The sequence below is a fragment of the Papaver somniferum genome, chromosome 3, assembly GCF_003573695.1.
Source record: "Papaver somniferum cultivar HN1 chromosome 3, ASM357369v1, whole genome shotgun sequence".
In the NCBI taxonomy this organism is placed as follows: domain Eukaryota; kingdom Viridiplantae; phylum Streptophyta; class Magnoliopsida; order Ranunculales; family Papaveraceae; genus Papaver; species Papaver somniferum.
The window spans coordinates 90,839,722-90,854,918 of NC_039360.1; the positions used below are offsets into that span (position 1 = coordinate 90,839,722).

Consider the following 15,197-nt stretch of genomic DNA (forward strand, 5'->3'; position numbering starts at 1 on the left):
TCAACCCCATCTCCTTCACTTTGTGACCGAAGCAAGTCTGGAACGGACATTTTTTGGTTTAGGCCAGAGTTGTACAGATTGATTTATCGAATCACAAGCACTCCCGTGCAGTTCATTTGTTTAGGGTTTAGATTCATTTCTCATCCACACACCCCAAATCACCAAAACTGGCAGAAATAATTTTCACCCATAAACACCTCATAATGAGGGGAAGAGCCTAGTTCAGAATTGTATAAATAGAGGGAATATAATCCTGAGAAGAAGGTAGCTGGTAGAGAAAAAAATCCCATGTAATTCTATTATCAATAAAAAAATCACTCCCCAAGGGGATTCGTCCGTGGATGTAGGAAAACCATGCCGAACCACGTAAAATTCGTGTCTCTCATCTTTATGCATGTTTCATGTTTTAACCCTGTTTTCATCAACAACACCAAAATCATCGTGTTTAGTACTCGGAAATATTTCTGGGTGCAAACATTGGCGCCGACTAAGGGGACTCGAGTTAAACGATCGAGTTTTACCAGTGAGAGAATTCCTGGAACAATCATGCACGAATATCCATGCAAAATCAGCAAGAAAAAAATAAAAAGATAGGGTTAAGAAGAAAAAAATCGCGTAATTGTTGCGAACAGATCAAAACGTTACGAAACGGTTGAAGAAAGTGTGGCGAAACAGTAGCAGAGAGGTTACAAAACTGTAACAGTTATAAATGTTGCAGAAAGGCATTACAAAAGCTTCTATCCTGTACAGCTACAGAGATCCATCCTCAGGTACGCCTCATCATCCAGAAGATCCAATCCGTGCAGATCTGACGAATCTGGACCATTAAATCTGTCCAGCCTCCGTACACCAACAATCCAGTACTTCTCAAACGGTGACAAGTCAGCGCACAATCAACGCCACGTGGGTCCAGTCAACCTGTGCCGCGTCACCGACACATCAGCAAAGATTCCCATCCAGCAATACACAGTCAGCAAAACTGCCACTTCAGCGATGACTGTTCAGTTAGCAAATACACCATGTCAGCGACTTTTACGCCACGCCAGCACCGTTTGGGTGCCACGTCTGCAAGGTGATCCGGTCAGTGTGCCACGTCAGCATTACCACGTCAGCAATGCTTGCCAACCTAAAAGATCCACGTCACGGACATGACACGTTAGCAACAAGAATCTGCTACATCAGCTACCACGTCAGCAGTGTCTACTTCCACGTCGGCAAATTGATCAAGTCAGCACGCCATGTCAGTAAATTGATCCAGTCAGCACTGCCACGTATGCAACAACATGCACGCTTCGTCCAAACCTTGTTTCGTCAATAACTTATTCGTTTTAAGTCCGAATTGAGTGATTTTTGGCTCGTTAGAATCGTCTTTCAATTCCCTACAACATGGATGGAAAAATTTCTGTGTTCGAGTAACTTTTGTATGCACTTGGGGCAACAATATGATCGAGTTCGAGGTTCGTGGATAACGACGTGATCGAGTTCGAGGTTTGTGGATAGCGACATGATCGGGTTCGAGATGAGGATTGCATAAACCCTTCAATATTTAGCCTTGCATCACTTCGCAAGCACCTAAAGACTCACCTTGCACGTGAGCACATAAGTCTTGCTTTTATCGCAAGCATAAAATCTCGTCTTGCACGCGAGTATGAAAGACTTGCAGCTTGGCAAGCATAAAGTCTCGTCTGAACCACGAGCCCAATGACCGATATTGGTTCAAATACTCGTACTTAACACAACCAACAACTAGCATGCCCGAGCAGCAAGCGCTATCCTTGTTACGTTACGAGCAAAAAGCCTTGCCCCAGCCGCAAGCACACACTACATTCTACTCAAGACTCGACTAGCTATCGAGCATCACAAGTCCACCACGTGGCAAAAACTCTCGCCTAGCACGTGAGCAAATTTTATTGCAGGTTATCACAGTTGGGGGCGTCTTTGTAATGTCTCTACTCACGCTTGGGGGCGACTGGCGAGTTACGTCATCGACGATCGACGCGAAGGAAAAACAAAATTATTAACCCCCAACAAGTTAAAGGTTAAGAGGGGGAAATGTTTGTACCGTGTATAAAATACACGGGAGGCCCGCAAATCAATATAAGGAGCCATGCAAGGAAGCTTAATGCCAAGAGTTATGCATGGAAGATTAATTCCAGGAATTAATTCCAGGAGGTTGCATGCAGTATTAATTCCAGGAGGTTTCATGCAAAATTAATTCCAGGAGGTTTCATGCAAGGGAAATAAATATAATTTATGTTTACCTCATAATGAGGGGAAGATCCTAGTTCAGAATTGTATAAATAGAGGATAATCCTGAGAAGAAGGTGGTTGGTAGAGAAAAAAATCTCATGTAATTCTATTATCAATAAAAAAATCACTCCCCAAGGGGATTCTTCCGTGGATGTAGGCAAACCATGCCGAACCACGTAAGATTCGTGTCTCTCATCTTTGTGCATGTTTCATGTTTTAACCCTGTTTTCATCAACAACACCAAAATCATCGAGTTTAGTACTCGGAAATATTTCTGGGTGCAAACATACTTGTAAGTCTCATATCCTAGTAACTTTCTAGATAACCTATACGAAATTGACTCTAGTAAATAATCAAGCGACTCTTTAAATGAGTTTTGATTCACTAAAATATGACAACCAAACTTGACATACCAACGCTTGGTGAGTTTCTCCGAGCTATGCTCTAACAACCACCTCGATCGCCGCCACGACCGCTCCATCCACCACGACCTCTTCCCCTAAAACTATTAGAGTTACAATTGTGAGATCAAGGATTATAAGGGTTATTAGAGGAGTTTTGAGATGAATTATTGGAAGAAGAAATTGGAGTTGAAGATGATGAAGCTTGAGTTTGAGCAAGAAATGCAGGGGAATTGGAATCTATAGGATTTGTATTATATTGAGTCAAATAGATTCATGGCTTATACAAAAAAGAAGCAGTTGAGCAAAGCTAAGAGGGTTTTCTCGAGTTTCGATGGCAGTAACACAGCTTTCCCAATTGAATCCAAGACCATAAAGGGTATAGAGAACTAGTTCAGAATCAAAGACGAGGATTGAAGTAGTAGCAAGTTGATCACTAAGAGATTTTATCTTATTAAAGTACTCAGTGATAGAAGAGTTTTGTTTCTGAATATGTTGAAGTTGAAAGCGAAGATGATGAGTCCGAGCAAAATTTTGGGCAGTATATGTATTTTATAGATATTGAAAGATTTATTTTGTTGAGTATGAGCCAAGATTTTATGACTAAAGGTTGATTGCAACCAACTAATAAGAAAGTTATCGATCACATTCCATTCAACAAAGAGAGGATTATGTTGGGGCTGTTGAGGTTGAGTTCCAGGTGCAACAGGGGTAGATGAAGATGAGGTATACTTGTAAAGATTTTGAGATCGAAAAAGAGGAAGCAGTTGCTTTTTCCATACAAGAAAGTTATCTCCTTCTAGTTTAATGGAAAGAAGAGAGACAAGATGATGAAGGGTGGCGAAAATGGAAATAGATGAACTATCATTTGAAGACATGTTTGAAGACGAACGTGGTGCAAAAGAGAAAACAAAGGTTATGTACCACGAAAGAAATTGATAATTTGTGCTTACCCTAACTAGGGTAGAAAATACGAATATATATTGAGAATATTGACATAATTAAATGTAGTACAACTGGTTACAACCTATTACAGTAGACAAGACATACATATATATTGAAAGACTTTACATTTATTTATCGAAATTATGTTATTTTACCTAAGATTGTATTTATGGTACAAAAAAACAAGGTAACATTATATGGAAAGCATATTTCAGAAATATCATCAACAAACCATGAACATCAATGAGTGTGATTCATCTGGGTTTTCAGGTCCCTTCGTTACAATCAATAAGGAAGTCGCCTTATACATTGTTGCGGTAATGCAAGGAATGAAAGGGCTGGAAAGTGTTGTTGTTGATGTTAATGTGGAAAGAAAGTGTCGTGCAGATTGGCAACACTAATACGGGGAAAAAATCGCACTTGAAAGTTGTTATCATTTTTTTAAAGTGTTGCCCAAATATAATCCAGAGTTGTTGGTAGCTAATCAGCAAGTACCTGACAGATCACCATACACTTCTTCTCCTTCAACACCAAATTCTACACCATTTTCACCAGGTCCTTCAAATCCTTATTTCACCAGATACCACAATAAACCCAAATTTCAACTTGCTTATCAATTATAATGCTAAAAGAAAATTACCAAGGGGAAACAACGCAAGATTGATAAGACAATTATCTCAAGAAGGAGGAAGTTGTAAAGGTTTTAACATTGGGGAATTTATGAAACATCAGAAGACCATCGAGAAGCAAAGAACGATTGTCCATGACTATGACAAGCATAAAACTCTTAATGCGGACACTTCAATTATGAACAACCAACAAAAACATGTATGACAACTGAAATTTGATATGCTACAAAGAGAGATCGAACAATCGGCATTTAACAACCCAGCTATTGATGATGATGAAAATTTCGATGATGAATTGGATGAAGTTGAACATCTTACTTTATGATGATGATAATAAAATGTATTAAGTTGAATTTTAGAATGTTGCTCAGTGACTTAGAAGGTTATTCTAGCTGATGTGGACTTCCAATCTAGATGCTTGATTAAAAAGACTATATGACTTGGCCTAACCGCATTAAAAATGGGCCACCAGTTTGTATCATTTACTGAGCAAGATACTAGCTAGTGTATGTTATGGTTCTAAGAATGGGTAACTGTAGACTGCAATAGAAAAGATCAGTGAACTGAAATCTAAGAATTTTGGTAACTGAAAGTATAGATAATGAGTTCTTCGAGGGACTCAATCCTCTATCAACACAACTTTGTTTAATAAAATTTCATTGATTAACTTCTTCATTCTCCCCTGGACTTATATAGCCCAAGTTTAACAATAACTCCGCACCTTCAGGTGCACTACTGACACGTTCCTAACAAATTCAAGTTACGACTGACTGACGAATTCAAAGCACTACTAACTAATTGACTTATTCAAATAACTAATTGACTTACTCAAATTACAACTAAGGAAAACCATGTCATGGATGTAACAACTCCCTCCCCCTTAAGCAAAACCTTTGTCCTCAAGGGTTATATCAGGATATTGCAGTTTCAAGGCTTCTTCTACCTCCCATGTAGCTTCACTTGGGGATAAACCACGCCAATGAATAAGGACCTCCTGCTTATTCTTCATTGTGCGCCGATTCAGAATTGCTTGCGGTATAGGAATAATCATCTCTTCATCCATAATGACCCTGGGTAAATCAGGTTGCACACTGGCATTCATACCAATCTTATGCTTGAGGATAGACACATGAAATATGGGATGAATCTGTGAGCTTGCTGGCAGTGCTAGTTTATAAGCAACAACACCAATGCGTTCCACAACTTTTAAAGGACCATAGTATTTTGTCGAGAGTTTAGCTTTCTTCTTCAAAGATACAGACAGTTGCCTATACGGTTGCAACTTTAAATAAACCATATCTCCAACATCAAACTCTCTCTCTGTGTGCTTTGAATCATACACTTTCTTCATTCTTGCTTGAGATTCTTTAATCTTCTTTCTAACTTCCCTGACTATGGAGTCCCTAGCCAAGAGTTCTTTCTCCACAGACTCCAGCTTAGCAGTTCCAGGAATATATGTCAAGAGAGAAGGAGGTTGGAGACCATAAACCACCTCAAATGGTGTGCAACCAATTGTAGTATGCCAGCTTGTGTTATAACAATATTCTACCCAGGTTAACCACTTTGTACACTGTTTAGGTTGAGAGCTGGTAAAACATCGCAAATACATTTCAACTGTGCGATTAACTACCTCACTTTGTTCGTCCGTCTGCGGATGATAGGCTGAGCTGAAGTTGATTGCAGTGGCATTCAGCTGAAATAATTCTCTCCATAAAGCACTTGTAAAGGCTGGATCTTTATCGCAAACAATTGAACGTGGCATTCCATGCAAGCGAAATATATTATCGAAGAAAATTCTAGTTATTCCAACAGCTGTATAGGGATGGGAGATAGCAGTAAAATGCGCATAATTTGACAACCTATCAACCACAACAAAAATAGTTGTCTTACTGCTTGATGCTGGAAGCCCATATATGAAGTCCATATATATGTCCTCCCATATTTAAAAAGGAATAGGCATAGGTTGGAGAAGTCCGGCAGGTGTAAGTTGCTCCGTTTTATGACGTTGACAAGTATCACAGTTCTTTATGAAGTCTTTGATCCTTGTCCTCATTCCCGTCCAGTAAAAATTTGAACGAATCCTCTGAAAAGTCTTGACATAACCTTCATGAGTGCTGCCATGAAACTGATCTATTATATCCATAATGAGCGGTGAGTTTTAAGCCAAATAAATTTTATCCTTAAAGAATAAAACACCATCCATTAATTTCCAGGGACCTATTGCTTCACCTTCTTGAACTAACTGAACAAGTCTTTTAAGGGAAGGATCTGACCTGGTTTCATCTTTCACAACCTCAATCCAGTTAGGTGACGGAAGAGATATGGCATAACTTGTTCCGTCATCTAGTTGACTCCTCCGAGAAAGTGCATCTGCGAAAATGTTTTCTTTCCCCTTTTTGTATACAATGGAAAAATCATACCCCATCAACTTGTAAAGCCACTTCTGTTGAGATGGTGTAGTAATCTTTTGGGACCAGAGATGCATTAAGCTTTGATGATCCGTCATTACAGTGAAATGTCTTCCCAATAGGTAAGGCCGCCACTTTTGAACTGCCAACACCAAAGCAAGAATCTCTTTTTCATATGTTGACAGCAACAATTTCTGACCTTGTAAAGCATAGCTGTAGAAATCTATTGGTTTGTTCTGCCTCAAAACAGCTCCAACTCCTGAACCCGAAGCGTCACATTCCACAATGAACCCATTGGAAAAGTCTGGAAGCGCAAGAACTGGTGCACATGTCATAGCTTCCTTAAGTTTCTTGAATACCTCTTTCGCTAGTAAACTCCAATGGAATGCATCTTTCTTAAGCATCTTTGTAAGAGGCGCTGCAATTTTACCGTAATTCTGGATAAATTTACGGTAATATCCGTTTAAACCCAAAAAACCTCGTAATTCCTTAAAAGTTTCAGGTATCGGTCATTGCAGCATCGCTTCTATTTTTCTGGATCCACTGCTACCCCTGCATTTGTTATTACATGGCCTAGGTACTTGACTTCCCTTTGTGCAAACTGACACTTTTCATACTTGACATACAATTGGTGAGTTCTCAAAATAGAAAATACAATTTCTAAGTGACTTAGATGTTCAGACCATGACCTATTGTATATCAAAATGTCATAAAAAAAGACTAAAACAAACATTCTCAGATGATCTTTGAATACCTCGTTCATAAGGGACTGGAATGTTGAAGGCGCATTTGTGAGGCCGAAGGGAATCACCAAGAACTCGTAATACCCATGGTGAGTTCTAAACGCCGTCTTTTCTACGTCACTGGGATGCATCCTCACTTGATGATCACCGGAACGCAGATCCAATTTCGTAAAAAATTGGGCGTCATTTAATTCATCCAAAAGCTCGTCAATCACTGGTATAGGAAATTTATTCTTAACTGTGATGCGATTTAGAGCCCTATAGTCCACACACATCCGCCAAGAACCATCATACTTCTTTACCAAGATCACCGGTGATGAGTAGGAACTGTTGCTTAAGCGTATAACTCCTGTAGACAACATATCATTCACCAACTTCTCTATTTCAGCTTTCTGAAAATAAGGATAACGATATGGTCTGGTGGAGATAGGACCATGTCCCTGGTACAATTGGATCTTATGGTCTTGGTCACGTTTTGGAGGAAGTCCTTGAGGCTTAGCCAACACAATTTGATATTTATCAAGGATCTCCTTCACTTGTGCATTAAGCTGGTGGGAAGAGTTAGTCAAAGCGGCAGTTAATGAATACAACTGCAGAAATATGTCTTCCTTCTTCTTCTTGGCCGCATTTCGGATTTTTGCACCACTAACAACCACATTTTCCGGTACGGATAACCCCTGCAGCAATACCTCCTTTCCATCCACAGTAATTCTCATATGCAATTTAGAAAAACCACAGAAAATAGGTCCAAGAGTACTCAACCATTGAGTTCCCAGGATAGCATCACAACCCTCGAGAGGTAAAACATAAAAATCGACTAGCATAGGAACTCCTTGTAAGCTTAACTTGGTTTGGAAGCACTTACCGGAACTGATTAGCTTCTCTCCTGATGCCACCATCACTTCCAATCGACCACTCGAAACATTGCAATCCCACCTTTTGTGCTACTCTTTTGCTTACGACGTTGGGAGTACTCCAAGAGTCCATGAGTACTGTGACAGCCTTATTACCGATACTTCCTTGCACTCGCATAGTCTGAGATGCATGAGTTCCAGCAATTGCGTGCAAAGATATTTCAGGCGTCTCGTCATTTTGGTCGACAGCATCATCAGCTTCGATTTCCATATCAATATCATCATCACTATCTTCAATACAAGCTTGAATCATGAACAATTTCTTGCAGCGGTGACCAGGCCCAAATTTATCATTACACCTGAAACAAAGTCCTTGTCTTCTTCGCTGATTAAGCTTATCGGTAGTCATTCTCTTCACAGGGTTGATGACTGAACTTTGGGTGTTAACTGTAGTATTTTGGGTAGTGGAATGACGAGGTACTTGACTGATTTTTGAAGAACTAGGTGTATGTTTCTTATGTGATTCGTCTCTAGCCTCATAGAGACGTGCTAAACCAATGGCTGATACGAGTGTAGTTGGCATGTTCACCTGCACATCATTACAAATACTAGGAAACATGCCACTAGTAAACAAACTAACCTGCTGATTTTGTGGTATTGGCCCTGCCTTAGCCAATAATTTTTCAAACTTGATTCGGAAATCCTGAACGGTGGTGGTTTGGCTTAGCTTCGACAGCTTATCGAAGAAATCCATGTTCTGATTTGGACTAAATCTTGCATACAAGTTCTCCTTATACTCCTCCCAAGAGATATTGATCATCTCATGTTTCAATAGCTGGTACCATAGTTGTGCATCTCCTTCAAGGTGGAAACCTGCCAAAGGAACTTGATCTACAAGTAGAGTTTCATGAAGTTTGAACCATTGTTCTGCCTTACAAATATATATAGTTGGATCTTCTCCAATCACAAAACGAGGAAAATCAAGTTTTACCCGTGCAGGTCTAAGAGCTTCAGTTACAAAAGTTTGATGATTTCTACCTCCGCCATTTTGTCGAGCACCTGATGTGCTTTCATCATTTGGAGAACCTTCATTCTTCTGATTAGTCTGTAGATCCATAAATTTTTGAAACTGCCCGATCAACACATCCAGCTTATTTGCAATTGAGTTTTGCCCTTGTTCCATAAATGTCTGGAATTGTATCTCATGCTCCTTTGATGCGTTCTTTGAGTCATCACCTGGAGGCATGCCTGGCTCTGATTATACCAAATATTATGGTTCTGAGAATGGGTAACTGTAGACTGCAATAGAAAAGATCAGTGAACTGAAATCTACGAATTTTGGTAACTGAAAGTATATATAGTGAGTTCTTCGAGGGACTCAATCCTCCAGCAACACAACTTTGTTTAATAAAATTTCATTGATTAACTTCTTCATTCTCCCCTGGACTTATATAGCCTAAGTTTAACTATAATTCCGCACCTTCAGGTGCACTACTGACACGTTCCTAACAAATTCAAGTTACGACTGACTGACGAATTCAAAGCACTACTAACTAATTGACTTATTCAAATAACTAATCGACTTACTCAAATTACAGCTACGGAAAATCATGTCATGGCAGTAACAGTGCATCAGGCAGACGGTGGTGGGTCTCATAACTAGTGTCGTCACAAGATCAATCTCAACATAATAATACGTGGAGGGGTATCAGAATTTTGGATGTTCATTCGAGCAACAAAACCCAAAAACTATTCATCTTCCAAATTGAAATTAACGAACCAAAACAACACGGAGTGGAGCATCTTTTATCAGTTCCTTCTCTTCTTCTTCTCCTTCGACATCTTCTCTACATATCACTGAACCCCTAATTTATATTTACTTGATATCCAATTAGGGTTTCCGTTAAACCCTAAAAGATGAGGCTGCTTAAAGTTGCAACATGCAATCTAAATCAATGGGCAATGGATTTTGATTGTAATTTGAAGAATATCAAAGAATCAATCACTAAATCTAAACAAGCTGGTGCAGTTATTCGACTTGGACCTGAACTTGAAATCACTGGTTATGGATGTGAAGATCATTTCTTAGAGCTTGATACTGTTAGTCATTCGTAAGTGCACATTCTATAGTTTAACTTCAATTTTTAAATTTGATATTCATTAATTTGTTCCGGACTGAATTGCTTTGAGTAATTTATTTATGATTTTATTGTGTTGGACAGATGGGAATGTTTGAAAGAAATTTTAGTTGGTGATTATACTGATGGAATATTATGTAGTATTGGAATGCCAGTGATACGAGGATCTGAGCGTTATAATTGTCAACTTCTGTGTTATAATCGAAAAATTCTGATGATTAGACCAAAAATTTGGCTTGCAAATGATGGAAATTATAGAGAATTGAGATGGTTTACTGCATGGAAACAAAGAGATCAGCTTGAGGAATTTCAACTCCCACCAGATGTTGCTGAGGCTTTATCACAAACATCTGTGCCTTTTGGTTATGGATACATTCAGTTTCTAGACACGTAAGACTGTTTTATATAATGTGTTTGGATAGAGTTACAGTAGATTGGTTTCCATTTGATTTCGTATTGGTGTTTTTTCTTTTGTAGTGCTGTTGCTGCTGAAGTTTGTGAAGAACTCTTTACTCCTGTACCTCCGCATGCTGAGTTAGCGCTTAATGGTGTTGAAGTATTTCTGAATGCAAGTGGAAGTCACCATCAGTTAAGAAAGCTTGATGTTCGTCTTCGTGCTTTTATAGGTGCTACCCATACTCGGGGAGGGGTTTATATGTACAGTAATCACCAAGGATGTGATGGTGCTCGTCTTTATTATGGTGAGTGAATATGACTTGGCTATTTGAGCGGAGTAGCGGACACTTTTATTGAAGATAATTTGTTTTTTCTATAATACTGTCAATGTTGTATTCTATATGTGGCAGATGGGTGTAGTTGCGTAGTTGTTAACGGGGATGTGGTTGCTCAAGGGTCTCAATTTTCTTTGAAGGATGTCGAGGTTTTGGTTGCTCAAGTTGATCTGGACGCTGTAAGATTTGATCTCACGTGTTTTAAAACTTGTCGGTTTAATGTTCCAGGTCATTAAAGCGTATGCTATCGACCTTCATTTGGTTAATCTAATAGAGTTTTTTTAGGATGGTGGCAACAGATTAACGGTGTATATAGATTAATTCTGATTGCTTTACATTATATAAAATTGACAGGTTGCCAGTCTTAGAGGATCAATAAGTAGTTTTCAAGAACAAGCCAGTTGCAAGACGAAGGTCTCGTCGATAACAGCACCATATAAGCTCTGCCAATCTTTTGATCCCCGACTTTTGCTTTCGAGTCCATTGAAGGTCGGTAAATTATTATGTAAAAGTAACTAATTCATATTCCACCTAACATCCTGTACCTTCCATTTTCATGATTATTGGCTGTATTTCGACTCTTCATCTAGAGATAATGAAGTGATGAACCTCAATGGAGCGAATGCATATAAAGGTTTATCATGATATGCAGATTAAGTATCACTCTCCCGAGGAGGAGATAGCCTTTGGTCCTGGTTGCTGGATGTGGGATTACCTAAGAAGAAGTGGAGCTTCTGGTTTTCTGCTTCCACTTTCTGGGGGAGCTGACAGTTCTTCTGTAGCTGCCATTGTTGGATGTATGTGTCAGCTTGTTGTAAAGGGTAAGCTGTGTGGCCCTTGTGTTAGATTTAGTAGATTCATGGATTAGATCTGGAATAGTAAGGATTCGTGATTTGATGATCCTCTCCATAATCAAGCAGATTTTTTTCTGATCCTGAATGATGTATTTTCAATTGCTTGTCTTATGGTTTTTCTTTCATGCTTTTGCTGTGGTTGATGATAGACAGACATGTATATGTGCAGAAATTGCAAATGGGGATGAACAGGTTAAAGCTGATGCAATAAGAATTGGTCATTATACTGATGGGAAGTATCCAACTGATAGCAAAGAATTCGCCAAACGCATATTTTACACGGTTTTCATGGGAACCGAAAATAGGTTGGACTTGAGTCGAAACATCATGGCCTTATTCTTTTTTATTGTTAGTTCTCAGTAGTGTTCAATTTATGTTCATAAATGTACCACGAAGATGTCTGTCAAGAGCATTATATGGTTGGCTTATTTGGACTTACAAAGCATCCCCTGGCACTTACTCAATAAGTCACCTTATATTCAGGGGGATTTTAAAGCTGTTTTCTGTTTTTTCTGCAGTTCAGACGCCACAAGGTCACGTGCAAAGCTACTAGCCGACGAAATTGGTTCTTGGCACCTTGATGTTTCCATAGATACTGTTATTTCTTCCTTGCTCTCCTTGTTCCAGACACTTACTGGAAAACGTCCTGTGTACAAGGTAATCCTGTAGTTACTGTGCTTTTCATTTTCTTCATGTCTATGTGCTCCCAAGTTAGTGACACAAGATCAGTTCTCCACGTACAGCTATGTCCATTTTAAAAAAAACTTAATCTACCCTTCTGATAAAAATGAACAGGAAATGTGTCTCTAGTAAAACTCTAGTTCTGTGTTAGTCCATGTTTAGTTTCATGAGAAAGAGATGGTTTTCTTCTAGTAATTGAGTAGGGTTTTTGTGAACAGGTTGATGGGGGATCAAATGCTGAGAACTTGGGGTTGCAAAATATCCAAGCTCGTATTAGAATGGTGCTAGCATTTATGTTGGCATCTCTCCTTCCTTGGGCTCACAGCAAGCCTGGATTTTATCTTGTATTGGGTAGCTCCAATGTGGACGAAGGATTGCGGGGTTACTTAACAAAGGTAAATCACTTCTCCATCCATTCAAATATAATCAGATGCTAAGTTCTTTATTTCCCACTTTTGAAATGTAAGGGTAAGACTTGCTAAACCTAGATTGCTGAAATCAGTAATCTGCATTTGAATTACTTCAATAGCTACCATTTCCTAGTAAGCGAACTTGAGCAATTGATTCGAGAAGTTCCTTTACTGTGTTACAGTATGATTGCAGCTCTGCAGATATAAACCCCATTGGAAGTATTAGTAAGGAGGATCTTCGAGCATTTCTGAAATGGGCTGCTGTCCATCTCGATTATCCATCCTTGGCTGAAATTGAAGCCGCCCCTCCAACTGCTGAGTTGGAGCCTATACGATCCAATTACAGTCAGGTATAGAACTTTATGCAGCTGTGATATTCGTTTGCTCGTGTAGAAGCGCTTTTGTTAATTACATCTCATCTTTCTTTCTATGTACCTATTCCATCCAATCCTTGTTGTTTTAATTATGCATTTCCTATTTCTTTTTCAACGTACCTTTTAAATGAACTTCTTTATGTCCCAGTAAAAATCTTATAAACATTTTATTGATCTCTGATCTTTGTGTTTGTGTAAAAACAGTTGGATGAAGTTGACATGGGAATGACATACGAGGAGCTCTCAATTTATGGAAGATTGCGAAAGATTTTCAGATGTGGTCCTGTGTCAATGTTTCAGGTACATTTTGCCATCCTTACTAAATCTATGAAAATTGACCAATGATTAACAGGAGGATTCTGATCATTATATTTACTTCAAGATAATGGAAATGATTAGTCTAGCCTCGTGTTTGTTGATTTTTATGCATCATCTTAGTGAACTTATAAGGTTTTGTGTCGCAGAACCTTTGCTATAAATGGGGAGGAAGGTTAAGTCCATTGGAGATAGGAAACAAGGTGAAGTACTTCTTCAAGTACTATTCAATTAATCGACACAAGATGACCGTATTGACACCTTCCTATCATGCTGAGGTAATTTCAGTTTCTTCTTCATACTAGATTAAAGAAATGAAGTATTTAAAAATTAACCCTGTCATGCTGAGGTAATTTCAGTTTCTTCTTCATACTAGATTAAAGAAATGAAGTATTTAAACATTAACTAACGTGCAACAATCTTGCAGAAAAAATTGAGAAATATACTGATTAATGTCTTCAGAAAAGGCTTATCTGAAAATGTACCCATTTTATGTTGGTGCAGAGCTATTCACCAGAAGACAACAGGTTCGATCTTCGCCAGTTCCTCTATAACTCAAGTTGGCCACATCAATTTCGCAAGATTGATGAACTTGTAAGCCAGTTAGATGGCAATAAACCTATTGTGGGAGCATCCGCTGAGCATGAACAGATGGGAGTCGCCTTAGATCGGGGAGGTGGTGGAATGGGGGTTGTGGCGGCAGGGTCAGGTGATCCTAGAGCTGGCCTGTAAGTCGGGGTATCATAAACCAATAATTCTTGTTCCCTGCGACCTTCCCTCTCCTCTATGGCGCATAGCCTGTGAAGTATTACTAAAGGAAAGGTTCAATGGCTTAAGAAATTGGACAAGGGATATTTAGAACTGTTGTATCGTTTAAAATCTAGTATTGTTTTGTCATTTAGGATCTAGCATTTTCTCTCAACCATTTGTAAGTAATATGAATGTCAACCAACTATCCTTTTCACCTATTCTTTTCACCTTCGGTAATCTTCTCATCCTTAACATTTCTGCATATAGTATCACAACCAACCATTAATAAAGTGGTTGCTTAGTCGCTACACATGGCTAGATTTGCAGTAGTTTGGGAGCGTGGGAGTCTACTACAGCTATTTAGTTGCAACTTTATTAGCACGAACAATACCATTTGTCGTGTATAAGGATGGAATTTGCACTCGAGACCATCTATTAAATGGAAAGTTACCTGCATTTAAGGCTGTCTAATATTCGCATTTAAGGCTGCCTGCAACTCTGCGCCCATCTCTGACGCTTTTAAGAATCCGAGGCAAACACATATAGGGCATCCTTGTCGCTTAGAAACCTGGGGTGATAAAGGGATTTGCCCAGCCATCTTAAGTTCAAAACAACCTTGTCAACCGACTTCTGATTTTCCGGTGAATGTATCAAAAGATATCTAGAGTATATCCGAGTGGTCTTCAATAGATTGAAAACTTGTGCATAGTAGCA

General features: G+C 39.0%; 1 protein-coding gene across 1 annotated transcript; it reads left to right on the top strand.

The window, feature by feature from the left end:
• Positions 1 to 9,941: 9,941 nt before the first annotated feature.
• On the top strand, positions 9,942 to 14,728 carry LOC113356798 (glutamine-dependent NAD(+) synthetase-like). The gene is made up of 13 exons (XM_026600022.1): positions 9,942 to 10,341; positions 10,453 to 10,758; positions 10,846 to 11,069; positions 11,175 to 11,278; positions 11,454 to 11,588; positions 11,752 to 11,920; positions 12,123 to 12,258; positions 12,472 to 12,610; positions 12,853 to 13,029; positions 13,227 to 13,394; positions 13,623 to 13,718; positions 13,883 to 14,011; positions 14,238 to 14,728. Exons 1-13 carry the CDS (start codon positions 10,148 to 10,150, stop codon positions 14,463 to 14,465), a joined length of 2,205 nt encoding a protein of 734 aa, XP_026455807.1. The 5' UTR covers positions 9,942 to 10,147; the 3' UTR covers positions 14,466 to 14,728.
• The last annotated feature ends 469 nt before the right edge of the window (positions 14,729 to 15,197 follow it).

Bases quoted from the DNA above. Each gene is read 5' to 3' on its own strand.
- LOC113356798 (XM_026600022.1), top strand. From the start codon at position 10,148: ATGAGGCTGCTTAAAGTTGCAACATGCAATCTAAATCAATGGGCAATG. The intron at 13,030-13,226 runs GTAAATCACTTC...ACTGTGTTACAG, and splicing joins TGCGGGGTTACTTAACAAAG to TATGATTGCAGCTCTGCAGA. The intron at 13,395-13,622 runs GTATAGAACTTT...GTGTAAAAACAG, and splicing joins TACGATCCAATTACAGTCAG to TTGGATGAAGTTGACATGGG.